Source organism: Choloepus didactylus, chromosome 2 (assembly GCF_015220235.1).
Source record: "Choloepus didactylus isolate mChoDid1 chromosome 2, mChoDid1.pri, whole genome shotgun sequence".
NCBI lineage: Eukaryota > Metazoa > Chordata > Mammalia > Pilosa > Megalonychidae > Choloepus > Choloepus didactylus.
Genome location: NC_051308.1, coordinates 247,149,523 through 247,176,964, shown reverse-complemented (window position 1 = coordinate 247,176,964; position 27,442 = coordinate 247,149,523). Strand labels below are relative to the sequence as shown.

At 41.9% G+C, this 27,442-nt stretch overlaps 1 protein-coding gene and 1 pseudogene across 1 annotated transcript; one reads left to right on the top strand and one right to left on the bottom strand.

The window, feature by feature from the left end:
* The first annotated feature begins 2,864 nt into the window (after positions 1–2,864).
* LOC119521037 (26S proteasome non-ATPase regulatory subunit 10) lies at positions 2,865–4,903 on the top strand. Its single transcript, XM_037819008.1, has one exon. It carries the CDS (start codon positions 2,882–2,884, stop codon positions 3,560–3,562), a length of 681 nt encoding a protein of 226 aa, XP_037674936.1. The 5' UTR covers positions 2,865–2,881; the 3' UTR covers positions 3,563–4,903.
* An 18,751-nt stretch (positions 4,904–23,654) lies between these two features.
* LOC119514890 lies at positions 23,655–26,707 on the bottom strand (annotated as a pseudogene).
* Positions 26,708–27,442: the final 735 nt, after the last annotated feature.

Below are 27,442 nucleotides of genomic sequence, written 5' to 3'. Positions count from 1 at the left end.
GCAATGCAAGATTTTGGAAAGTGCGGGTCTGCTAGTTTCTCAAGTCTGGAGACTAAAACACCATTCTATAAATGTCTCTCTGACTTTGAAATCTAATGGAGTTTGCTCTTCAGGTTTTTGGAACTGATGACCCCTGTTTTCCTTCCAATTTCTCCCTATGGCAATGGGAATGTTTATCCTATGAGTGTCCCTCTTTTGTATATTAGAAGCAGATAACAAGTCCACAGCTGGAAGGGAATTTTGTCTTAGGGCATACCATGCCTGTAACTGATTTTGATAAGACTTTGTACTTAATATTGTTATTGAAACGATTTAAGGCTTTTGTGATATTGTTATGGCATGAATGTATTTTTCATATGGAAAGAACATGTCTTTTCAGGGTCCAGAGGGTGGAGTGTGCTGGTTTGAACCTGTTATGTATCCCATACAGGACTATGTTCTTTTAACCCAAATTTTTGGGGGCAGACCTATTATGGGTGGGAATATTTGATTAGACTGTTTCCATGGAGATGTGACCCCACCCATTCAAGGTGGGCCTTAATCCTTTACTGGAGTCCTTTAAGAGCGCTCACACAGAGAGAGTTCAGAGAAGCTGAGGGAGACATTTTTGAGAGAAGCTAAGTAATGTAATCTAGAGTTTGTCCCTGGGAGAAGCAAGGGTGACCCACAGGAGCAAAAAGAAGCTAAGAGAGATGCTTGACAGAAATGCCCTAGGAGAAACAAGCAGAGAACAAATGAAAACTAAAACATTAGCCCAGAGACATTTTGAAGAAAGCCATGAAAACCAGAAGCTAAACCTGGAAGGAGATCCACAGACTCTGGCCATGTGCCTTTCCACGTGACAGGGAACACCAGATGTCATCGGCCTTTCTTCAGAGGGGTATCATCCTGTTGGTGCCTTAATTGGGACATTATCAAGGCCTTAGAACTCTAAATTTGTGAACTAATAGACACCCCATTGTAAAAGCCAATCAATGTATGGTATATTGCATCCTTCAGCTTTAGTAATGGAAACACTGTGTTTCATGATTTTGTTCAAATTCCTTCCCACCCTCAAGAAAGAATATAGCTCTTAATATAGCTAACCAAAAGGAATTTGAGACAGAAATGGAACTCTTTCTAGTAGTCTGAGAGTAAAATAAAATTAAAATAATAGATACCCAGATTCAGTGAGAGGGCTGTACCCATAAAACACTCAACTGAAGAAATAACCCCAGTCCAAGTTCTTAAATGTAATTTAACAGACACTCAAGAAACCCCATTGCAATCAAGAAAGAAATGCAACAGATACAAAAAAAAAAAAAAAAGAAAGAAAGAAATGGAACAAAATGACTGACCAAGGATTCTCAACTACCTGACAAGAAAATAAATTCATGCTGGTTGCCAGAGTGTTTTGGTCAAGTTTCAATAAGATTGAACATAAAGGCATAAATAAGACAACATAAACAGCTACTGGAAACTTCTCTTCTCTCTTCCCAATGGAAAAAGGACAATTCTGAATTGTTTGAAACTCTGGAGGAGGATACAGACTGCAGAAAGACCCTGCAAATGCCAAACTGAAGAAAGAGAAGAAATATCAGGTAGGAATCTTCTGTCCCAGGCCAGCTGGCACTCTTCCCTCCCCCTCAGTCTCAGTGTGGGGAAGGCACAGGATCAGCAGACAGGACCCCTCCCACCATGAACACAGACTACAAAATTTCTCACAGTAGTGAGACACACCCCCACCACTTGACCCAGGAGACAGAAGAGGACATATCAAGGCCCAATTCAGTGGGGGAAAAAGAGACTGAGAAAATATGAATACAGACTCTGTTTCCAGCCCTGGGTCTGAGAGCCATTCCCCCACCCTTGAGAGAAGAACTAACCAGCAGCTTTTCCTTCCCTTTGGGACAGCTGGAATACTGGGTCAGCTGAGGGAGTAATTTGCCACTGATGAAGCCCCACATCAAACCAGATTTGGTTGGCAAAGTGAAGGCATATGAGTCCCACAATTTCAGTTCACCTGTGTAGATGCAGCCTGTGCCCAGAGGCAAAGTAGCTTCTGAGGTCAAGCACCATCTGTTGGACAGTCTGGAAGGTGCAATACATTTGAAAAATTTTTCAAAAGATGCCCCAGACCATTTCTTAGATGCAGAACTGGTCTGCATGCCCTATACAGAAACATGGCCCTGTTTTGGCTAAGAAATACAGAATTTCCAACTGTGAAAGCAGGGATCTAAGACAAACTCAGGTAATGCTCGTTGGCAGAAATCAGAGCACCACTGGAAGCCAGCAGACTTGTATTACCACACACAGTGAACTTCCTGGGGTGCCTAATGCCTATCTCTCATCCCTGTGACAGGTCATAGTGGGCACCTGAATTTGGAGGAATTCTGTGGAGCAGAGCCAATCTGACAACTAGCCAGTGAGAGAAACAGAGAAAAGATAGAGATCAAAGACAACCAAAAAACCCTAGGCAAAAGAGAGAAAACAACCTCCTGAATAAACTAATCAAGAAATTCTGATGCCTAGACAGCAAAAAGTCACGAGCCACACCAGGAAACACAAAGATATGGACCAGTCAAAGGAACAAACTAACATTTCAACCAAGATTTGGGAGTTGAAACAACTAATTAAAGATATTCAAACAAATCTTCCAAATCAAATCAATGAATTAGAAGAAAATGTGACAAAAGGGATGAAGGATATAAAGAAGACACTAGGTAACCATAGGAAGTATTCATAAACTTGAAAGAACAAATGACAGAACTTACGGGAATGAAAGGCATAATAGAAGAGATGAAAAACACAAAGGAGACATAGAACAGTAGACTTGGAGAGGCAGAAGAAAGGATCAATGAAATAAAAGGACATCTGAGACGCAGATCCTAAGGAGAGCGAAATGGAGGGGTGTGTGTCTAACTTGATGGTCTGCAATCTGGCCTACACTGGAAAGCTGGAGGAGTTGAAGGAGAAGATCCTGGCCGATAAATCCTTGGCTACCCAAACTGACCAGGACAGCAGAACTGCATTGCATTGGGCATGCTCAGCAGGACATACAGAAATTGTTGAATTCTTGCTGGAGCTTGGAGTGCCAGTGAATGATAAAGATGATGCAGGCTGGACTCCTCTTCATATTGCTGCTTCTGCAGGCCGGGATGAGATTGTAAAAGCCCTTCTGGGAAAAGGTGCTCAAGTGAATGCTGTCAATCAAAATGGCTGTACTCCTCTGCATTATGCAGCTTCCAAAAACAGGCATGAGATCGCTGTTATGTTACTAGAAGGTGGGGCTAATCCAGATGCTAAGGACCATTTTGAGGCTACCGCAATGCACCGGGCAGCAGCCAAGGGTAACTTGAAGATGATTCATATCCTTCTGTGCTACAAAGCGTCCACAAACATCCAAGATACTGAGGGTAACACTCCTCTACACTTAGCCTGTGATGAGGGGAGAGTGGAAGAAGCAAAACTGCTGGTGTCCAAAGGAGCAAGTATTTACATTGAGAATAAAGAAGAAAAGACACCCTTGCAAGTGGCCAAAAGTGGCCTGGGTTTAATACTCAAGAGAATGGTGGAAGGTTAAGCAGCTTCGATTTATTCTTTATTTGTGTTATGGTTGTCCTCAATGTCCTGGAAACTAATGTACTTTGTGCACAAGACTTCATCTATGTATGATGAAGTTTTTCTCACCTGTAAAGTCTTGTAACATGTTGAATATGGTTCCTGCTAAGGTACTTGTTCTAAGCTTACAACTTGCTGTCCAAGCATTGAATAACTGTTGAGAGTGTTCTTGTTGTTGTATATTATTCTATATTGAATTTTAGCTAATTTTGGGTAAGTGAGTCTGTGGTCATTGTGCATCTTTGGCATCCTCCCGTGCACCGTCTCCCCCTCTGAGGCAAAACAACCCCAGTAGCACCAGGCCACTTGTTTTGCCAAATGTTTCTAGGTGGATTCTAGAATGTTCCTCCATACAGTTGAAACTTACCCTTGTTTTCCAAGCTGATTTGGAGGCCTATGCCAAAATTTTCGTTTTTTTTTTTTTTTCTCAATCATAAGGTGTAATTTATTTTTGTTATAGGAGGAATCCTTATGGTTTTTAGTGGACCAAACTTTAAGTTGGAGGGCATTCATAAACACTAAAATAAATTAAATAAAATAATGAAAAATAATAGCCATGTATCTATGTATCTTTTTAATGAGCTGTTTCATTCTAAAATAAAACATATTTTTAAAAGGCAGTTTTTAAAGTACCTATTTAAGTCATCCTGTATTGAAAGGAATGTCAAGCTTGTTAAAATGATACGTAACAAAAACATATTTTGATTTGTATTTCAGAAATTAAAAATGTTGAGAGAATCTTCCAATTTTTCTCTCAAAAGTACTTAGTAAAGACATTTCTCAGTTTGGGGTAGTTCTAAAGTCAATAAGATTAGTGAAGCGTGAACTGCAGCTAAAGTCATTGAAATAGTAATCTTCTGAACTGCTAATTAAGTCTGGAGCAAAAGGAAATTAATGAGTGTAAACTTGAACTCAATTTAAGGTAACATCTTAAATGACCACTAGTCATAAAATATAATGAACTCCAAGTGACTCTTCAAATTATTTGTTCAATTTGAATTTTATGCTACAAATATTGCTTGAAATAAGTGATCCAAGTGAGCCCACAAGTTTGCATCGATTTTGGCCAAAGACTTAATGACAGTAGTGAAAGTGAATTTTGTAAGCATGTACTGTGGTGTTGATATACAACCTTTTTTTACATAAAATATTTTGAGTGCTTATCTTTACAAATATTAATCAGGGAAGCACCTTAAGGAACTAAACTTTGTTGAATGCTGGTGATAAAGTTGATGGCAGAGGGAATCATTTCCATTTTTTTTTTTTAGCATGGTCAAAAAATAAAGTTGTGCCTTATAGGGCCTGTTAGAACTGAAGACATTTTTTCTTCATAAATATTGAGTTTATTGTCTGAGATAATAGGATTTGTGGATGTAAAAGAAAGTTCTTCCTATTTCTTCAATAAGCAGTACAGATGGAACCAAGCCTCAGGTAATTTGTGGGTTATTGGCATTTTAAATCAAGTGGCTTGTTAACATTAAATCACTGATTTGTATAGACAAGGGACACTAATGGCTTCAGATATTGATCAAAATTGTTATCTTTTCCCCATAGGAAGCCTGATAGAAATAAAGCTGATTCAAGATCAGTCAGTTTTAGTTACTCCCAAAGTGAGCTCACAAGACAGATGACAATTATAGATCTTAGCTTAGAATATAAGATGGAAGAAATAAGTAAATGGCAACAGTAGGCAAAAAATTGCATTCTTAAGTATCTATTATAGAGAATCCGTAATTTCACTGAGGTTCTATGAGATTCAAGGTAAATCTGAATTTTACTACATAATCTCTGACTTAACAAAATTTGTCTGTTATGATCCCAATGTTTTGATTTCCTGTTTTCTCAACTACAACTACAATGAATTCAAAAAAAAAAATAAAAAAAAAATAAAAAAAAATAAAAAAAAAAAAAAAGGACATCTGAAATCCTGCACACAAAAGTACAGATAGGGGAAAGAATAGAAAAATACGAGCAGAATATCAAGGAACTGAATGACAATATGAAGCACACAAATATACATGTTATGTGTGTTCCAGAAGGAGAAGAGAAGGGAAAATGGGAAGAAAGAATAATAGAGGAAATAATCAATGAAAAATTTCCAACTCTTATGAAAGACATAAAATTAAAAGTAGAAGAAGTGCAGCATGCCACAAACTGAATTGATCCAAATAGGCCTACTCCAAAACACTTACTAATCAGATTTTCTAACATCAAAGACAAAGAGAGAATTCTGAAAGCGGCAAGAGAAAAACAATCCATCACATACAAGGGAAACTTGATAAGAATAAGTGCAGATCTTTCAGCAGAAGCCATGGAGGTGAGAAGGCAGTAGTATGATATATCCAAGATAATGAAATAGAAAAACTGCCAACCAAGAGTCCTATGTCCAGCAAAACTGTCTTTCAGAAATGAGGGAGAGTTTAAAATATTTACAGAATAATAGACACTGAGAGAGTTCATGAAAAGGAGACCTCCTCTACAAAAAAAATAGTAAAGGGAGCATTACAGGCAGATAGGAAAAGACAGGAGATAGAGGTACATAGAAATGAAGATATCAGGAGACAGAAAGAGGGCAGTGTTCTAGTTTGCTAATGCTGCCAGAATTCAAAACACCAGAAATGGATTGTCTTTTGTAAAGGGAGTTTATTTGGTTACAGTCTTAAGGCCATAAAGTGTCCAAGGGAAGTCATCAACAATTGGGTACCTTCACCGGAGGATGGCCAATGGTGTCTGGAAAACCTCTGTTAGCTGGGAAGACACGTGGCTGGCATCTGTTCCAAAGTTCTGGTTTCAAAATGGCTTTCTCCCAGGACGTTCCTCTCTAGGCTGCAGTTCCTCAAAAATGTCTCTCTTAGCTGCTCTTGGGGTGTTTGCCCTCTCTCAGCTTCTCTGGAGCAAGAGTCTGCTTTCAATGGCCATCTTCAAACTGTCTCTCATCTGCAGCTTCTCTCTCAGCTTCTGTGCATTCTTCAAAGTGTCCCTCTTGGCTGTAGCTCCTCTTCAAAATGTTACTCTCAGCTGCACTGAGTTCCTTCTGTTTGCCAGCTCATTTTTATGGCTCCAGTGATTTAATTTAGATCCACTCTGAATGGGTGGGGTAACACCCCCATGGAAATTAACCAACCAGAGTCATCACCCACAGTTGGTTTGGGCACATCTCCATGGAAACACTCAAAGAATTACAATCTAATCAACACTGATACATCTGCCCACACAAGATTACATCAAAGATAATGGCATTTGGGGGGACATAATGCATTCAAACCAGCACATTCCAGCCCCTGGACCCCAAAATGACATGATCTTTCCATATACAAAACACATTCATCCCATCACGATATCACAAAAACTTGAATCATTTCAGTAACAATAGTTAAGCACAAGATCCCATTAAATCAGTTACAGTTGTGGTCTGTCCAAAAGCAAAATTCCCCTCTGACTGTGGACCTGTAAACTTAGAACAAGTTATGTGCTTCCAATATACAAAGGAGGGACATACATAGGATAAACATTCTCATTGCCATAAGGAGAAACAGTAAGGAAAACTGGGTTAACAGGACCAAAACAGTTCCTAAAACCTGCAGGGCAAACTCCATTAGATTTCAAAGTCTGAGAATCATTAACAGAATGATGTTCCCTCTCTGGGGCTTGAGAGAGCAGCAGTCCAACCTGTCCTAAGGGCCTTTGTGGCAGCCCTTTCCTCTCCAAATGCTGGGGTGAGTGTTCCAACATATCCACACATTGGGGAGACTACCTTCTCAGCCCCACCCTCCTCAAATATTGGGGCAGCACCCAGATTCCCTTCCATCTCTGGAGTACATGCTCAACCCCTTCAGAACAGTGTGGTGGCAGCCAGGCTCCTCCCAATTCCCTGGGAATGTGCTCCACCCTCTTTGGGGCTTGGGGTGGCAGAACATTTCCTGAGCATTGAGGTGGAAGGCCCGCCCTCAACCTCCAGGGCAAACTCACCCTTTCCATGCATGGGCTGCTCCACTCTCCCAGCCTGAGACCTCTTGACTCCAGACATCAACCTCCATGCCTCTGTCTTTGAAGAAATTTTTCCTTCAATTTGTTCCTTGTCTGTATCCTCCAGTCTGGACTGGCAGCATCTCTGTCTATAAAGATCTTGCAAAAATTCCATTGTCTTCCCATGAAGCACACAGGGGTCAAAGCCATCAGACAATAGGACTTTCCACAAATCCTTTCTGGATAACTCCGTCTCCAATCTTGGCTTTTACTGAAACGGTGGTGGGGTTCCAAGTTTGGATAAATCCTCAGGTTGAGCTATAGCTGCTGGAGTTCCACTCCCTGGAAGCCTGGAATTTTCCAAACCATCAGTTTCTGGTTTCTTTGACCCCAAGAATTCAGTTCTAAGTTTATCTCTGTCCTGTCACATTTTATTATAAGCTGTAAGTAGAAGCCAGGCTACTTCTACTTTTTGCTTGGAGATCTCATCAGATAAATATTCCAGGTCATCACTTTCAAATGCTGCCTTCCATCTGACACCAGAATTCAATTTGGCCAAATTCTCTGCCACTTTAAAACAAGGATCGCCTTTCTTCCAGTTTGCAACAACACATTCATCATTTCTGCTCAAGGCCTCATCAGAAGTATCTTGAGAGTCCATGTTTCCACAAATAGTGTCTTCAAAGCCTTTTAGGCCTTTTTTAAATAAAGCTCCTCACAATTCTTCCAGAATCTTCCCCTTATCCATTTAAAAAACTGTTCCAACATGTTTGATGTTTGCAAACTCAGCAGCACCAGCACCCCACTTCTCGGGTACCAAAATCTGTTCTAGTTTGCTAATGCTGCTGGAATGCAAAACACTAGAAATGGATTGGCTTCTATAAAAGGGGATTCCTGGCATTAGTGTTGTTGTCTGACATTTATATTATGTTATATTTTATTTTTATTTTATTTTCCTTGTATATTTTATAGTCATCATTTTTTTTCTGTTTTCTTTTTCCCTTTTTTCTCCTCTTCCCCTTTTTTTGCAGAAGAAATGGAAATGTTCTCATATAGATTGTGGTGGTGAATTCATAACTATGAGTATACTGGGATGCGGTCGCGGTTACTACTTCTAGGGGGAGAGGCGGCCGGTAGCCGAGCCCTCAGCTCTCGGGGCTGCTCAAGGGGTACCGGCGGCGGGGGCTCTTTCCCGGAGGCGAGGGCGAGGCGGAGGACGTGGCCAGGGTCCTCGGCGAGAGGCGTGCAAGGAGGGCGGCGATAGGGACAAGACACTCTTCATCTAGTAGGAGTATGCGCCAAAGAGATTTATTCAGGGGTGATTACAGGTTATATAGGCTGGTAAGAAGGGCAGGGCTGGAAAAGAGGTGAAGTAGCCTTAAATGGCAATATTGAAGGGATAGGGGCTAGGATTGGTTCTGAGAGAACGCCGGAACCGTTGCAGCGGGGCGGGGGTTGTTCTGGCCACGGGCATGCGCGCTGGCGGTGGCAGGAGTGGCCTTGGCACCAGGGAGTGAGTGGGTAAGATAAGGAAGTGGGGAAAGGGCAGTTGGGAGAAAGGCGGTTTCCTCCGGCAAGCCTCCCCTGCCAGTGGCATTTTGGGTGAGGAAAAGGGAGCTGCCTTGACCTCGCTCCCCAGGCTCGGGGGGGCTGCAGAGGGCACTCACGCCCGTACCTACTACCCTCCCCAGGGGGTGATCAGGTCCCCTGGCCCAGGCCTGGTAAGTCGAGGTACAAGCTCAGACACCCGCAATTCCCCTTTCTTTTCTAATTAGAGGAAGAGGCTTTACCGGAGAGGTCCGCTAAGGGTGAGGGAAGGGGGAGGTTAGGGAAGGGAAAAAAGGGGTTGACGGTGGCTCAGCGAGGCTGGAGCTCAGTGTTGGTGTGGTGCCCGGGCGCTTGACAATGGCTTCGCTGCAGCGGGCTGGGCGAAGGTGAGGGGTTTAAAGTTCAGGGGTTCAGAGAAGCTGGAACTCGAGGTGAGAACGATGTTCAGGTAATTGAGAAGGGTCTCGCGGTTGGCGAGTCGACCGGTGGCGTTGAGGTCGCGGAGGGTTGGCTGTCATCTTGGAGTGGGGGGCGTCAGAGGTGGCGAGTCGCTGATACTGGATTTGCACGAACGAGGAAAGAATGGCATCCGTTTGTTTTTTTACAAGCTGGACAATTTTGCGGATGAGGCAGGGTCCTAAGATGAGAGCTAGAATAATTATTAATAGGGGGCCAAGAAAAGGAAAGATGTATGGGAGGATGGGAGTGAAAAAAACTGGACCAATAACTGGTGGCTTCACGATCTCTTTTACGTTTCTCTAGTCCTTCTCGGACCCTTTTCAGGCTGTCCTCGACGAGACCTGTGGAATTGGCATAAACACAGCACTCTTCTCCTAGGGCGGCGCAGAGGCCTCCCTCTTTGAGGAGGAGAAGGTCAAGACCTCGGCGGTTTTGGAGCACTACCTCAGAGAGGGAATTGACAGAATTTTTTAGATGGTGAATAGCGTTTTGTAAGTGATGAATGTCTTCGTCAACAGCCGCCCTGAGGTGCGTTAGGGCGGAGTCTTGACTGGCTAGTGCAGCGATTCCGGTGCCAGTGCCGGCAAGACCTAGGAGGGAGGCAATTGTAAGGACGGTGATGGGCTCTCGCTTTTGCAGTGGGGCAGGAGCCGCAGTTTTTTCCAGACGGAGGAAGAAGTCTTCTTCGCTGTGGTATAAGACCCTAGGGATAAGGACAATTAGGAGGCAAGTTTCTTTATATTCATTGATGACATTCGTGCTGAGACAGGGGGTAAGTCCTGTAGAGGAACAGAGCCATTGGGAGGAGTTATGAGGAATGAGAAATTTGGCAGAGTTGCTGGGAGATGAATAGCTGGCACAGGCAGTGAGGTCGGGAGAGTTAATGGAGCGAGGGCGGACGCACTTTCCCGTATAGGAGACTGAATGAAAGGTCAGGGGGACGGCAGAGGTATTCCAATTGCATTCCGAGGGGCTGTTTTCTGTGCTTTCTGAAAAGGAGAGGTTGGAGGCAACGGGCTCGTATAGCGAGGAAGAGGTGGAGAGGCAGAGCCAGCAGGATGAGGTAAAATTGGGGTTGGAGGAGTTTATTGAGGCAAAGGCGGCTTGGATGAGGCTGAGGAGGGGAGAAGAATAACGAGAAGGGGGCAGAAAAGGTTGGGGTGGTGGGGTTTGAGATGCGTTGTTTGCAGCTGAGGTGCGGCCTCCGGATGCGCTGCTTGTACTTGAAGTGCGGCTGGAGGGCTGTGGAAAAAGGGGGTTAATGACTTGGTTGGGACCTATGCCAGAGGGTGTTCTTAATGCAGTATTTTGGCCTGGTTGGTTTACAGTCTCCTTCTTTTTTATAAGAATAAGTGATTCTCGGTCGGTTCCTTCTCATAGATTCTGAAGCCCCAAATTTGACCGAGTAACCAGGAGGGATTAGTGGGGAGCTGCACTGTAAGATTAAGATGTGTGCAGGATCCCTTACTTTCTTGGCCGAGCCAGTTAATAGTAGGGAGTTTGCACCCTGTAGGGGCCCACTTTAGGGTAAGGTAATGATTAGGAACAGGAGGTTTTCAATTAGTGGTTAGTGTTTCACACCCCCAGTATGCACAGTAGTACTCGTTGGGGGAATTACAGTACGATTTTCCAGGATTTGAGGATGGGCACATGTAATATTGGGCCTGGGGATTACTTACCTTTCAAGCGCAGGTTTCTTCGACTCTGGAGACAAAGGTGGCGAAAGGCTTACTCGGCTCCTGGAAGAGCTTGGTGAATTTATTAGGCCGACAGGCAGAGCAATTGGCAAACGCGCGTAAGGCGATGCCTCTGAGGATAGTTCAGAAGGTGGCAGGGACATTAATATAAGCAGACGCATTTAGAAATGCTCCAGTGCCCAAATAGGCTTCAGGGGGATGATAGACTCCAAGGGCTGCGTCTTGCTCACTTTGCTTAGCTGCTTCTGCCTGGAAGTGAGCACGCCAGTCAACAAACTGACCGGGGTTAAGAATGGAACGGGCAAGCGAGGCCCAGTCTTGGGGGATGCAATAGTCCATGCCGAGATCCTGCAGTATTTGGGAAGCGTATGGGCTACCTAACCCGTCCTCCCTGACGGCCCTGCGAAGCTGCTTGATAGTATCTGAGTCAATGGGATACCAGTCATACGGTTTCTGTGGGGTGGGGGCAAGGTTAAGAGGAAAACAGCGAAAAGCACGAGAGAAAGGAGGACACGCTTGCAGAGGACTTGGCGCGGGAGTGGGGGTAGGGGGAGCGTTGCCCCAAGGGTTGCCTTGAGGTGTAGAAGGCAGCCAGGGGTTGTTAGTTGGCGGGGTGGAAGGAGCGGCGGCAGCTGCCGGTAGCGGCTCCGAGGGGGAGCTCGCCGAAGGGGGAGGTGGGAGTGGGAGGCCCCAAGCGTCGCAAGATGGCGGCGCGGTGGGCGTGGCTAAGACACAAGATGGTGGATCAGCCCCGCCCTGTGAAAGGGCGGGGCCCAAGGCATAAGATGGTGGACTAACTCCGCCCTGTGGAAGGGCGGGGTAAAGCATATGCGGTTTCCGGCTCAGCTTAGGGCTGATGTCATCGCCGGAGCATTTCCTCCCCTCAATGGAAGAAGAAGGAGGAAGTTCGCCATCTTGGCGTGGCGCAGTGTTATTTTGCTTTTTGGGAGTCACCTCGAGCGCGTTGTTAATTTGCTCGACTAAGGACTCCGTGTCCGAGTTATGATTTGAATTAGTATCGCTATCTGAGTCTGTTGGCTGGGTTGATAGGGCCTCCTTGGATTTAACGAGGCCTCGATCAGGGGGGAGGGAGCCTTGAAGGCAGGAGCGGATGGTTATCAAGGTGGGGAGCAAGCCGGGAGGGAAGCGCTTGCTCTCATGTTCCATGGCATTAGTGACTCGATCAATAAGACGATCATAAGTAACAGGGTCCCAAAGATGGCAAGTGGTGAGCCATGGGTTAAAAGGCAGCAGGAGGTCCCAGTACACCTGCAGCTGCCGGACAGACACTTTGCAGCGATGCGTATCTAGGAGACCCGCTAGAGCACGAACTTGAGGTGCCTGACATGTAGATATACGATTACCCATAGCTGAGGGGGGAGTAGGGGGGATTGCTCCCGAGCCGGGCCGGCCGGCTGGCAGGGAGGAGGAGGAGGAGTTGTTTACCGAGCAGAGAGAATGAGATAAGCTGCGGCCGCAAGGCCGAAGGAGACGGCGAGAGCAGAAAGCAGTGCCCTTTGGCAACGGGAGCAGTCAGGGGGGGCGGTTGCAAAGAGGCACACGGCACCAAATGAGGAAATAAAAATACAAAGAACTACAGCAAAGTAATGTAGGGGAAGAGGGAGAGTGTTAGGAGGAACGGGGGTCATAGAAGTGCGCATACAAAAGGACGCAGAGAGCGTGGGGGAAGGGAGGAGTTCCTACTGGATGAAGAGAGCGTGGGGGAAGGGATGAGCGGCTTCGGAGCAGGGAACCTCCCGCGGCTCCAGAAGCGGCGAAGGAGAGGCGGCCCTACCCTGCAGGCGAGGAAACGGGAAGCTGGAGAGGCGTCCGGGCGAGCGATCGACCTGCTGAACTGTTGTGTGGAGACGTTCCTCACACGGGGCACCAGTTGCGGTCGCGGTTACTACTTCTAGGGGGAGAGGCGGCCGGTAGCCGAGCCCGCAGCTCTCGGGGCTGCTCAAGGGGTACCGGCGGCGGGGGCTCTTTCCCGGAGGCGAGGGCGAGGCGGAGGACGTGGCCAGGGTCCTCGGCGAGAGGCGTGCAAGGAGGGCGGCGATAGGGACAAGACACTCTTCATCTAGTAGGAGTATGCGCCAAAGAGATTTATTCAGGGGTGATTACAGGTTATATAGGCTGGTAAGAAGGGCAGGGCTGGAAAAGAGGTGAAGTAGCCTTAAATGGCAATATTGAAGGGATAGGGGCTAGGATTGGTTCTGAGAGAACGCCGGAACCGTTGCAGCGGGGCGGGGGTTGTTCTGGCCACGGGCATGCGCGCTGGCGGTGGCAGGAGTGGCCTTGGCACCAGGGAGTGAGTGGGTAAGATAAGGAAGTGGGGAAAGGGCAGTTGGGAGAAAGGCGGTTTCCTCCGGCAAGCCTCCCCTGCCAGTGGCATTTTGGGTGAGGAAAAGGGAGCTGCCTTGACCTCGCTCCCCAGGCTCGGGGGGGCTGCAGAGGGCACTCACGCCCGTACCTACTACCCTCCCCAGGGGGTGATCAGGTCCCCTGGCCCAGGCCCGGCAAGCCGAGGTACAAGCTCAGACACCCGCACTGGGAAAAGTGTTTTAAAACTTCAACTTCTGTAGATGGCAGAGTGGGAGTTGTGGGTTTTAGTTACTCCTCCAGGGCAGTAAGTAGAAAGCCAGGAACTGTGTGGATGGGACATTGCAGAGCAATTTGACTTTGGGCATACTTCATGTAACACTCACGAATGTGTGGAACAGCTGAGATCAGCGAAATCTGGAAGTTCTCACTGCGAGGGGACCCGCACCCCTCCCTGCCAGGCTCAGTCCCATGGGGGGAGGGGCTGTCAGTGCTGGAAATGAGGAGGGAGAACTGCAGTTGAAGCTCTTATTGAAAACTCAGACTGCTGATCAAAACTCCAAACATAGATAGACTGAGACCAGACATCAGAGAATCCAGGAGCAGTCAGCCCTGTGGAGAGGAGATAGGGCTAGCAAAAACAGCAAAAAACAAAAAAACAAAAATAAAAACAGAGACTTTTTGGAGTTCCAGTGAACAGAAAATGGAGAAGGGAAGGGCTCAAACAATCAGGTGCATAGGCAAATCCAGAGGGTGTTGTCCCTTGTCTGAAGAGCTGGTTTCTCTGCTTTCTTGATTGTTACTTTATGGCTCTAATCTCCTTGTCTCTTATCATTTCAATAGCCCATTAGATCTGCAAGGAGGGCCCTTCTTTTTGTTTTTCCTTTTTTTAATCTTTTCCATTTTACTAAAACAATTACTCTAGGAAGCCCATTACAGAAAACTTCAAAGACTTGTAATTTGGGCCCAGGCAAGAGCAGGGCTAAGATAGCTCTGAGAGACAAAGCAATAAATCTAGTGGCTGAGAAAATTCACTAAACACCATATTTCCCAAGAAAAGGGGGTGTCCACTTACAGCCATCTTCCTGGCAGGCTGGGAATGCTCCTGCCCAGCATCAGTGCCACAGGCCAGAGCTGCCCCAAACAACCCAGTGTGATGGGAAGTGTTTCCAACAACGTGCACACATGCCACAATATTGGGCATGGACAATAGCCTTTTGTGCACCCACAGCTAATTGTCCCAGAGCAGGGAAGGCAGAGTTGTATGAAAAGGGAAATTAACAAGCCCCATTCAGCCATCCTTTCAGCAGACTGGGAACTCCCCTACATGGCCCTGTGGCCCAGAACTCCCCTTGGGGGATGGTGCTCACCTGTGATGTGGCACAGCCTTCCCTCAGCAGAGGCCCTAGGAGGGCACGGCTTGGAAGAGGGACCCACTCGCAAGTCCGAGGGACCCTACGTCAATACCAAGGACTTCTGGGTCAGCGCAGAGACAAACTGTGGTGAGACTAATGGAAGGATTAGACTATTGCAACAGCTTTAAATCTCCAGGAACACCTGGGAGATTTGATTATCAAAGTGACCCTCCCTCCCTAACTGCTCAGACACACGCCCCACATTCAGGGCAGGCAGCACCAACTACACATGCAAACTTGTTACACAATTGGAGCCCACAAGACTCACACCCCCACTCATTACAAAGTCAAAGTTGGGGAGAACTGGCTTGAGAGGAATAGGTGGCTTGCAGAAGCCACCTGCTGGTTAGTTAGAGAAAGAGTACTCAACCAAGCTGTAGATCTGACAAATTAGGAATAAGTGTTTGAATCAGTCTGAATATCCTAAAAGAACCCTATCAAGTTAAGCAAATGCCAAGAGGCCAAAAACAACAGAAAATTTTAAGCCTATGAAAAAAACAGATGATATGGATAACCCAAACCCAAACACCCAAATCCAAAGATCAGAGGAGACACAGCACTCGAAGCAATTAATCAAAGAACTAAAGACAAACAAGAGCATGGCAGAGGATATAAAGGAAGTGAAGAAGACCCTAGAAGAGCATAAGAAGAAATTGCAAGAGTAAATAAAAAGATGATCTTATGGAAATAAAAAAACTGTTGACCAAATTAAAAAGATTCTGGATACTCATAGTACAAGACTAGAGGAAGCTGAACAGTGAATCAGTGACCTCAAGGATGACAGAATGGAAAAGAAAAGAACAAAAGAAAAAATAGGGAAAAATTTAAAAAAAATGGAAATGAATCTTAGGGATATGATAGATAGTATAAAACATCCAAAAATAAGAGTCATTGGTGTTCCAGAAGGGGAAGAGAAGGGCAAAGGTCTAGGAAGAGTGTTCTAGTTTGCTAATGCTGCTGGAATGCAAAACACCAGAGATGGATTGGCTTTTATAAAGGGGGTTTATTTGGTTACACAGTTACAGTCTTAAGGCCATAAAGCATCTGAGGTAACACATCAGCAATCAGGTACCTTCACTGGGGATGGCCAATGGCATCTGGAAAACCTCTGTTAGCTGGGAGGTGGCTGGTGTCTAATCCAAAGTTCTGGCTTCAAAATGGCTTTTTCCCAGGACGTTCCTCTCTAGGCTGCAGTTCCTCAAAAATGTCACTCTTAGTTGCACTTGGGGTATTTGTCCTCTCTCAGCTTCTCCAGATCAAGAGTCTGCTTTCAATGGCCATCTTCAAACTGTCTCTCATCTGCAGCTCCTGTGCTTTCTTCAAAGTGTCCTTCTTGGCTGTAGCTCCTCTTCAAAACATCACTCACAGCTGCACTGAGTTCCTTCTGTTTGTCAGCTCATTTATATGGCTCCACTGATCAAGGCCCACCCTGAATGCGTAGGGCCATGCCTCCATGGAAAATATCCAATCAGAGTCATCACCCACAGCTGGGTGGCACGCATCGCCAAAGAAACACTCAAAGAAATCTAATCAGCACCAAAATGTCTGCCCCACAAGACTGCATCAAAGAATATGGCTTTTTCTGGGGGACATAATACATTCAAACCAGCACAAAGAGTATTCAAAGAAATTGTTGGGGAAAACTTCCCAAATCTTCTAAACACCATAAATACACAAATCATAAATGCCCAGTGAACTCCAAGTAGAATAAATCCAAATAAACCCACTCTGAGACATATTCTGATCAGATTGTCAATTACTGAAGAGAAGGAGCAAGTTCTGAAAGCAGCAAGAGAAAAGCAATTCACCACATACAAAGGAAACAACATAAGACTAAGTAGTGACTACTCAGCAGGCACCATGGAGGTGAAAAGGCAGTGGCATGACATATTTAAAATTCTAAGAGAGAAAAATTGCCAACCAGAATTCTTTATCCGGCAAAGCTCTCCTTCAAATTTGAGGGAGAGCTGAAATCTTTCACAGACAAACAAATGTTGAGAGAATTTGCCAAGAGGAGAACTACCCTACTTGAGATACTAAAGGGAACCCTACCAACAGAAAACAAAGAAAGAAGAGAGAGATATGGAGAAAGGTTCAGTAACTAAAGAAATTCAGTATGGGTACATTAAAGGACAATAAGAGAGAGAGGGAAAAATATATCTGACAACATAAACCAAAGGACAGGAGGGTTGATTCAAGAAATGCCTTCACAATAATAACATTGAAGGTAAATAGATTCAACTCCCCAATTAAAACATATAGATCTGCAGAATGGATAAAAATTATGAACCAACAATATGGTGCATCCAAGAGACTCATCATAGACACAGGGACACAAAGAAATTGAAAGTGAAAGGATGGAAAGAAATATTTCATGCAAATAGACAAAGAAGAAAAAAAGACAAAGAAGGCCACTACATACTAATAAAAGGGGCAATTCAACAAGAAGAAATAACAATCATAAATGTTTATGCACCCAATCAAGATGCCACAAAATACATGAGACAAACACTGTCAAAACTAAAGGAAGCAATGGATGTTTCCGCAATAATTGTGGGAGACTTCAACACATCACTCTCTCCTATAGATAGATCAACCAAACAGAAGACCAATAAGGAAACTGAAAACCTAAACAATCTGATAAATGAATTGGATTTAACAGACATATATAGAACATTATATCCCAAAGCACCAGGATACACATTCTTCTCTAGTGCTCATGGAACTTTCTCCAGAATAGATCATATGCTGGGACATAAAACAAGCCTCAATAAATTTAAACAAAATTGAAATTATTCAAAGCACATTCTCTGACCACAATGGAATATAATTAGAAGTCAATAACTTAGAAAATTCACAAATACCTGGAGGTTAAACAACAGACTCCTAAACAATCAGTGGGTAAAAGAAGAAATAGCAAGAGAAATTGCTAAATATATAGAGATGAATGAAAATGAGAACACAACATACAAAACCTATGGGATGCCACAAAAGCGGTATTGAGGGGGAAATTTACAGCACTAAATTCACGCATCAAAAAGGAAGAAAGAGTTAAAATCAAACCACTAATGAAACAACTGAAGAAGCTAGAAAATGAACAGCAAACTAATCCTAACCCAAGTAGAGGAAAAGAAATAACAAGGATTAAAGCAGAAATAAATGACATAGAGAACAGAAAAACAACAGAGAGAAAAATAACACCAAAAGTTTGTTCTTTGAGAAGATCAACAATATTGACAAGCCCCTAGATAGACTGACAAAATAAAAAAGAGAGAAGACCCATATCAACAAAATAATGAATGAGAAAGGTGACATTACTGTGGATCCCAAAGAAATTTTAAAAATTATAAGAGGATACTATGAATAACCATATGGCAACAAACTGGATAATGTAGAGGAAATGGAGAATTTCCTGGAAACATATGAACAACCTAGACTGACCAAAGAAGAAACAGAAGACCTCAACCAACCAAACACAAGCAAAGAGATCCAATCAGTCATCAAAAACCTTCCCACAAATAAATGCCCAGGGCCAGATGGCTTCACAGGGGAATTCTATCAAACTTTCCAAAAAGAACTGAAACCAATTTCACTCAAACTCTTTCAAAACATTGCAGAAAATGGAACACTACCTAACATATTTTATGAAGCTAACATTAATCTAATACCAAAACCAAGTAAAGATGCTATAAGAAAGGAAAACTACAGGCCAATCTCCCTCATGAATATGGATGCAAAAATTCTCAACAAAATACTTGCAAATCGAATCCAAAGACACATTAAAAAAAATCATACACCATGACTAAGTGGGGTTCATTCCAGGCATGCAAGAATGGTTCAACATAAGAAAATCAATTAATGTATTACAACACATTAACAAATCAAAAGAGAAAAATCAAACGATCATCTAAATAATTGCTGAATAAGCGTTTGACAAAATGCAACATCCCTTTTTGATAAAAACACTTCAAAAGATAGGAATTGAAGAAAATTTCCTCACTATGATAAAGAGCATATATGAAAAACCCACAGCCAGCATAGTACTCAATGGTGAGAGACTGAAAGCCTTCCCTCTAAGATCAGGAATGAGACAAGGATGCCCGCTGTCACCACTGTTATTCAACATTGTGCTGGAAGTGCTAGCCAGGGCAATCCAGCAAGGTACAGAAATAAAAGGCATCCAGATAGGAAAGGAAGAAGTAAAACTGTCATTTTTTGATGATATGATCTTATATCTGGAAAACCCCAAGAAATCGATGATACAACTACTACTGCTAGTAAACAAATTTAGCAAAGTAGTGGGATACAAGATTAATCCACATAAGTCAGTAATGTTTCTATATGCTAGAAATGCACAAAGTGAAGAGACACTCAAGAAAAACATACCATTTTCAATAGCAACTGAAAAAAACAAGTAACTAGGGATAAACTTAATCAAAGATGTAAAAGACGTATACAAAGAAAACTACAGAACTCTACTAAAATTAGTAGGAGGGGACCTTAAAAGATGGAAAAATATTCCATGCTCACGTACAGGAAGGCTAAATATCCTTAAGATTTCAATTCTACCCAAACTCATCTACAGATTCAATGCAGTCCCTATCAAAATTCCAACAACCTACTTTGCAGACTTGGAAAAGCTAGTCATCAAATTTATTTGGAAGGGACAGATGCCTTGAATTGCTGAAAGCATCTTAAAAAAGAAAAATGAAGTGGGAGGACTTACATTCCTGATTTTGTAGCTTACTGTAAAGCCACAGTAGTCAAAACAGCATGGTGCTGGCACAAAGATATGCACATTGATCAATGGAATCAAATTGAGAATTCAGAGATAGACTCTCAGATGTATGGTCAACTGATCATTGATAAGCCCCCCAAAGCCACTGAACTGAGACATAACAGTCTTTTCAACAAATCGGGCTGGGACAGTTGGATATCTATCCATATCCAAATGTATGAAAGATGCCTGCCACTTCACACCCTACACAAAAATTAACTCAAAGTGGATCAAAGATCTCAATTTAAAAAACAGTACAATAAAACTCCTAGAAGATAATGTAGGGAAACATCTTCAAGACCTTGTATTAGGTGGCCACTTCCTAGACCTTACATCCAAAGCACAAGCAACAAAAGAAAAAAAGAGATAAATGGGAACTCCTCAAGCTTAGAAGTTTCTGTACCTCAAAGGAATTTGTCAAAAAGGTGAAGAGGCAGCCAACTCAATGGGAAAAAAATAGGGGAAACCATGTATCTGACAAAAGACTGATATCTTGCATATATAAAGAAATCCTACAACTCAATGACAATAGTACAGACAGTCCAATTGTAAAATGGGCAAAAGATGTGAAAAGAAAATTCTCTGAAGAGGAAATACAAATGGCCAAGAAACACATGAAAAAATGTTCAGCTTCACTAGCTGTTAGAGAGAAGTAAATTAGGACCCAATGAGATACCATCTCACACCAATTACAATGGCTACCATTAAGCAAACAGGAAATTACAAATGCTGGAGGGGATGTGGAGAAATTGGAACTCTTATTCATTGTTGGTGGGACTGTATAATGGTTCAGCCACTCTGGAAGTCAGTCTGGCAGTTCCTTAGAAAACTAGATATAGAGTTATCCTTCGATCCAGCGATTGCACTTGGTATATACCTGGAAGATCTGAAAGCAGTGACATGAACTGATATCTGCACATCAATGTTCATAGCAGCATTATTCACAATTGCCAAGAGATGGAAACAACCCAAATGTCCTTCAACAGATGAGTGGATAAATAAAATGTGGTATATACACGATGGAATACTATGCGGCAGTAAGAAGGAACAATATTCTGAAACATATAACAACATGGATAAAGCTTGAAGACATAATATTGAGCAAAATAAGCCAGGCACAAAAAGAGAAATATCATATGCTACCATTAAAGTGAACATTGAAAACTATAAAATAAATGGTTTATAATGTAGAATGTAGGGGAACTAATAATAGAGATCAATTAATGAAGGCGGGGGTGATAACCCAATAAGAACAGATATGCTATCTTTGTAAATTTAACATTCTGGGAATGCCCAGGAATGACTAAATTTGTTAGTTTCTGGTGAGTATGGTAGGAACAACTTCACAGAAATGCTGCTATATTAGGTTATTTCCTTGGGGTAGAGTAGGAACATGTTGGAAGTAAAGAAGATATTTTAGGTTAGTTGTCTTTTTCTTACTCCCTTGTTATGGTTTGTTTGAAATATTTTTTATTACTGTGTGTTTTTTTTAAATTTTTTATACAGTTAATTTTAAAAAAAGACACTAAAAAAATGAAAAAAATATGCAGAGCCCCTCTGAGAAGCTGGTGGAGAATGCAGGGGTGTTGGGCTTCCCCACCTCGATGGTTGCTGATGTGCTCACAGACATAGGGGACTGGTGGTTTGATGGGCTGAGCCCTCTACCACAGGACTTGCCCTTGGGAAGACTGTTGCTGCAAAGGAGAGTCTAGGCCTCCCTATAATTGTGCCTAAGAGCCTCCTCCCGAATGCCTCTTTGTTGCTCAGATGTGGCCCTCTCTCTCTAGCTAAGCCAACTTGGCAGGTGAAATCACTGCCCTCCCCTCTACGTGGGATCAGACACCCAGGGGAGTGAATCTCCCTGGCAATGTGGAATATGACTCCCAGGGAGGAATGTAGACCCGGCATCATGGGATGGAGAACATCTTGACCAAAAGGGGGATGTGAAAGGAAATGAAATAAGCGTCAGTGGCAGAGACATTACAAAAGGAGCCAAGAGGTCATTCTGGGGGCACACTTATGCACAATATAAACAACACTTTTTTTTTTTTTTAGAAAAGGAAAGATGAGTTATTCATTAGCAGGTGTTATTGTTAGGTTAGGAACCAAGTTTTTCCCAACACCTACCCCGCTGCCAGCAATGGGAGTGGTGACAACTCATGGTATAAAAGTAAACATTTTATATTACTTTGAAATAGGTAATGACAGATTATTTCAATAATATGGAAAGCAAACATTCTTGATCACTTAACAAGGACGTTCTGGAAAAATTCTATTATGTTCTCAGCGTTAATCTGGGCAGGGGAGAGAGGGTGGTACAGATGGAAGACTTAAAAACAAAGATGATAAAACATACAAGAGAAATAAATCATTATGTATTTAGTACAAATAATGAAAAATTACCTCCCGGTGCTCATATTTTTCAAGAAAAGTTATTTTACATATTTTGAAATCATGTTAAATTAAGTATATTGAAAGGGATTATTTGTAAGTTAAAAAAAGATGATTGATAAATTATGATCAGTTTTAACATAATTCATGCAATTATCTACTGTCCAAAGTCACAAAATTTATGCTGACACATATTAAAATCATTTCTTAAGATAAATTATTTTGCATTTGGTGCTGACAGAGCTCTTGAGAAAGTGCCATACAACCCCAAGTTTATAGAAAATTTTAAGTGATGATCTTAAAATACCATACAAAAATCTGTAAATGAAGTAATGTTTTATAATTGCAGGGCATTATAAAATTCATGATTTGGATTAGGACAAGAGACTATCTCATGCATTTTTTTTTAATTGGTAGCTTAATTTTTAAGGTTTAGAACTGGGTTCTCAGTCAGCAGCCAAAGGTGCTGAATGCAGCACTGTACTTTACAGGACCTAATGAGTAATTGCAGATGTGCTGCTTATCGGCTCAGGGACTGGGCTAACCTTTCACAGCACAGATTCACACACTAGTGGATGGACATACAAAAAAACTAGCCCTCAGATTTTAACAGGTCTCACCTGAGAGATGCTCTAGCATTAAAATGTCTATCCTCCTCCTTTGTTTACTCTGTCAGAGAGGAAAATTGCTTTTTAAAGATATTACAAACAATATAAATGATAATAAAGCACTATAAAAATTAAGTATGATATTTTTGGCACAAAGTGCTTTTTAAATCCAAGCTCAATTTGCAAAATATATGTCTGGGATTTCTCATTTGAAAATGAAAACTTTTAACATACACACAATGTGTGAATGATTTTATGAAAATATCAGTTAGAATCTAAGTTTCCTTAAATACTGCAAAAACCTTCAGTTTACTTTAGTACCAATATCTGCATGCATACCTCCACACTCTACATTATTCAGGTATTGCACAAGTAACATTGCCAAAGTACACACTAATGCAGTCTGGCAAAATATAGGGTTTATCATTCAGTATTGTTTTTTGGTAAGTTTTCAGATCCAATACTCTTCAGAAAAGCTAGATGGTCAATTTCAGAAAAAGAATGGTTGTTATCACTCCTTGATCCATAACATTTATATCTATTGAAATATTTAGGAATTCCATTTATTTTTCCAGAATTTTAAAATTCAGCAAAACCTGTTTTTGACATTTCTTCTAGCATTCCTTCAAAAACAGGAAAAGCTTCATCTAATGTAAAAAATTAAAACGAGTCCACAGGGTGGTACTTTTCCCACCACAGGTCTCACTTGACATTCAGAAAAACATTGCCAGAGCAATATTTAAGTCTGTTGACTTTCAGAGAGCCATTAAGTGCAAAGTCTGCTAAAACACTTGTAACATACCATGATAGCTATACGCATTTCTTAACTGAATTGCACAATATTATTCAATTTTTTCCTCCCTAAAACTGTTTAGGGTATGCTGCAGCTGCTAAAAGGATTTCTGTTTTTTCTGGTCCTTGGTTTGTTGGGTCTAAGGTTGATGACATCCCCACCATTAAGTGTACTTGAATTCTGACCCAAGTGACTTCCACCAGAAGTATTAAAGATACCAATTTTGTTACTACTTGAACACATTAATTCTGGGTCCTCAGCTATTTGTTGTTTGAGTTTTTGAAGATATTTTTCAGGCAAATATTTAAAAACTTCATTTACATTTAGATCCTCTTTCACTGATGTTCTGTAGAATCTTAACTTTAATCTTTGTGCCTCAGCTTCCTCATTCTTTATACAACAATCATCCAAAAGATTAATCTTGTTTTGTACAAGGACAGTGGGTATATCTCCAACTTCAGCTACTACTTTCTCTCTCCAACTGGGAATTGCTTCAAAAGACTGCCTTTCAGTGGTAGAAAATACAAGCACACAAGCCTGGGCTCCTCGATAGTAGGCCTTTGTTATTGCATCAAATTCCTCTTAACCTGACATATCCCATAACATTAGTCTGACATCTTCATCATTTACTTGGATTTGTTGCTCCAAAAAATCATCTCCAATGGTTTTCTTGTAGCCGTTCATAAAAATGCCTTTGCAATATCACCGAATCATACTTGATTTTCCAACTGCCCCATTCCCTACAACCACCATCTTGATGGCCACTTCCATATCTTCCTCCAATATTTTTAGAGTTGAAAAGGAGTTTCTGTACCAACTCTAATTCCAGATGATTAGATCTTCTCTCTCAGATCATTCCCTGCCTGCCACAGACCAGCCTCTGGGTGCGACCAGCTCCTCCTGGTCATGACACAACTGCTGCCAATACAATCCTTGCCACCTCCTCTTTGCAGCATGCCAGCTCCCCCGGCAGGGCCACTTGGCTAGCTCGTGCCCTCTCTCTAGACAACCCTTTTAGGTTCTAATGAATTGGAATAGCTAGCAGTAAATACCTGAAACTATCAAACTACAACCCAAAACCCTTGAATCTTGAAGACGATTGTACAACAACGCAGCTTATGAGGGGTGATGATGTGATTGGGAAAGCCATATGACCACACTCTCCTTTGTCCAGTGTATGGATGGATGAGTAGAAAAATGGGGGCAAAATAAAGGCACCCAGTGTTCTTTTTCATTTTAATTGTTCTTTTTCACTTTGATTTTTATTCGCATTATTTTTCTGTGTGTGGTAATGAAAATGTTCAAAAATTAATTTTGGTGATGAATGCACAGCTATATAATGGTACTGTGAGGAACTGAATGTACAATTTGTATGACTGCATGGTATGTGAATGTATCTCAATAAAATTGTATTAAAAAAGGTACTCATTTTAAAAAAAAAAAAGAAAGCAATGATGAACAAGTAAGTGATGAAATTCTAGGCAGATGCTGAAATTCTACATTTATAGTTGCAAGTTGCAGAACAGCATGATAGTTTAACATCATTTATATAACATTTTATATCTTTTTGTCTGTGTAAGTTTACATGCATCCAAAAATACTTGGAAAGAGGTTTACCAAAATATTATTAATGGTACTCTCTTAGTCCTGAGATTTTACTTTTCTCTTTGTACTTTTCTATATTATTTGAGTTTTCATAATAAGCTTGGAATATTTTTATAATATAAGAAAAATAAAGCTATTTTTATTTTGAGTAAAAGAAAGTTTTCCTTCAGCCTCTGCATGTGTCCAAAGTGGTGCTAGGAATTACAAGTTAGAGAGAAGAAGTCTGTGGTGTGGTCACCTGGGCGCTTACAATCTAGCTGGGAAGACAGGGATGGTATAGTGTGGAGTAAGCAAGTGTCACTGTCAGGGTGTGTGGCTCAAGGGCATCAGGACAGGAAGGGTGAGGTTATGTGGAAGCTTTCACTGAAGGGAGGAGCCTCCGGGAGATAAAGATGGGCAGAAATTGAACAGGAGAGAAGGAAGAAGGCATTTTAGGCAGGAGCTTGAGCACTGAGGTGATGACGTAGAGTTTTAGAAGAGTGAGGAAACCAGCTTATCTAGTGTGATAAGCAAACATGATCTGTGCTGCATTGCCAAGTTTCTTCTGTAAAAACGTCTTTATTTTGATAGATGGCAAACTATATTTTAGTGTGCTTGAGAGCACTTTAAAAATTATAGCCTAGGAAAAATAAATATTATTCTGAGTATTAATTGTAAAGTAATACAGAAACTATTGAATTCTCTGGAAAATTTTATTATTTCATGTACCAGTGTTCAAGGAGCATGAGGTATATGACCTACTGAAATGTTCAGAAAATGGTTAGATGGATAGATAGATAGATAGATAGATAGATATAAAAAGAAAGAAAGCAAGCAAGAAAGCAAGAAAGTGAGAGAGAAAGAAAGAAAGAAAGAAAGAAAGAAAGAAAGAAAGAAAGAAAGAAAGACAAAGAAAGAGAAAGAAAGAAAAAGAAAATATGGCAAAAGTAGTGAAATTGTTAAAATTGTTGGTATCCAGCGGGTAGAGAGGGGGTATGTTGGAGTTCTCTGTATGGGGTTTGTCTTATTTTTGTAACTATCCTGTAAGTTTGAAAGTATTTCACAATAAAAAGCTTAATTAAAAAAACAAACAAACAAACTTCAGCTTCTGTGTGAGATCAAAGGAAGAGATGTTCATTTGGTGCAAAATCTGTATTTTCTGTAGTGCACTATATAATCTAACTCGTATGGTCAGTTTATTCAAACACCATAACTACATGGAACTTTGAATAGGGAGTGAGATCTGGTTGGATTTTACATGTTAGTGTGAAGCCCTCATCCTTCCCAGAGTAAATTGGGCAGAGAATAAAAATGTATTTGCAAAGCCCCCTTGATGGCCTGGGGAAAAATGTGGAAATAGTAAACTTCCCCACTGGAGAATTACCAATGTTTTCACAAGCATTGGGGACTAACCATGTAAAAGGCTGAGCCTTCAATCTTGGGGCTGGCCCTTATGAAGCTTGTTACTACAAAGTTGAGGCTAAGCCTCCTTATAATTTTGCCTGCGTCACCCCCAGAGAACCTAGTTTTTTCCTCACATGTGGCATGTCTCTAAGCCAACTCTACAGGTATGCTCACTGCCCTCCCCTCTACGTGGGACATGACTCCCAGGGATGAGCCTGGACCTGGCATCACAGGATTGAGAAAGCCTTCTTGACCAAAAGGGGGAAGAGAAATGAAACAAAATAAAGCTTTAGTGACTAAGAGATTTCAAACGAAGCTGAGAAGACATTCTGGAGGTTATTCTTGTGTGTTATAGAAACATCCCTTTTTAGTTTTTAGTGTATTAGAATAGCTAGAAGGAAATATCTGAAACTGTTGAATTGCAACACAGTACCCTTGACTGTGTAACTTGAAGATGATTGTAACTATATACATTACACTGTGTCACTGTGTGATTTTGAAAACCTTGTGACTCACATTCCCTTTATCCTGCGTATGGCAGATGAGTAGAAAAATGGGGAGAAAAAGTAAATGAATAATGGGGAGGGATGGGGAGGTGGGATGTTTGGGGTCTTCTTTTTTACTTATTTTTTATTCTTATTCTTTTTTGTGATAATTTAAATATTTGAAAATTAATTGTGGTGATGACTGCACAACTATATAATGGTACAGTGAACAACTGATTTTACACTTTGGATGATTGTGTGGTATATGAATATATCTCAATAAAATTGAATTTAAAAGATTTAACAAATAATTACAATCGAAACATTATATGAATGCCTTTTTCTTATATTCTAATATATTATAGAATAGGCAAAAAGAAGTACCTGAAATTA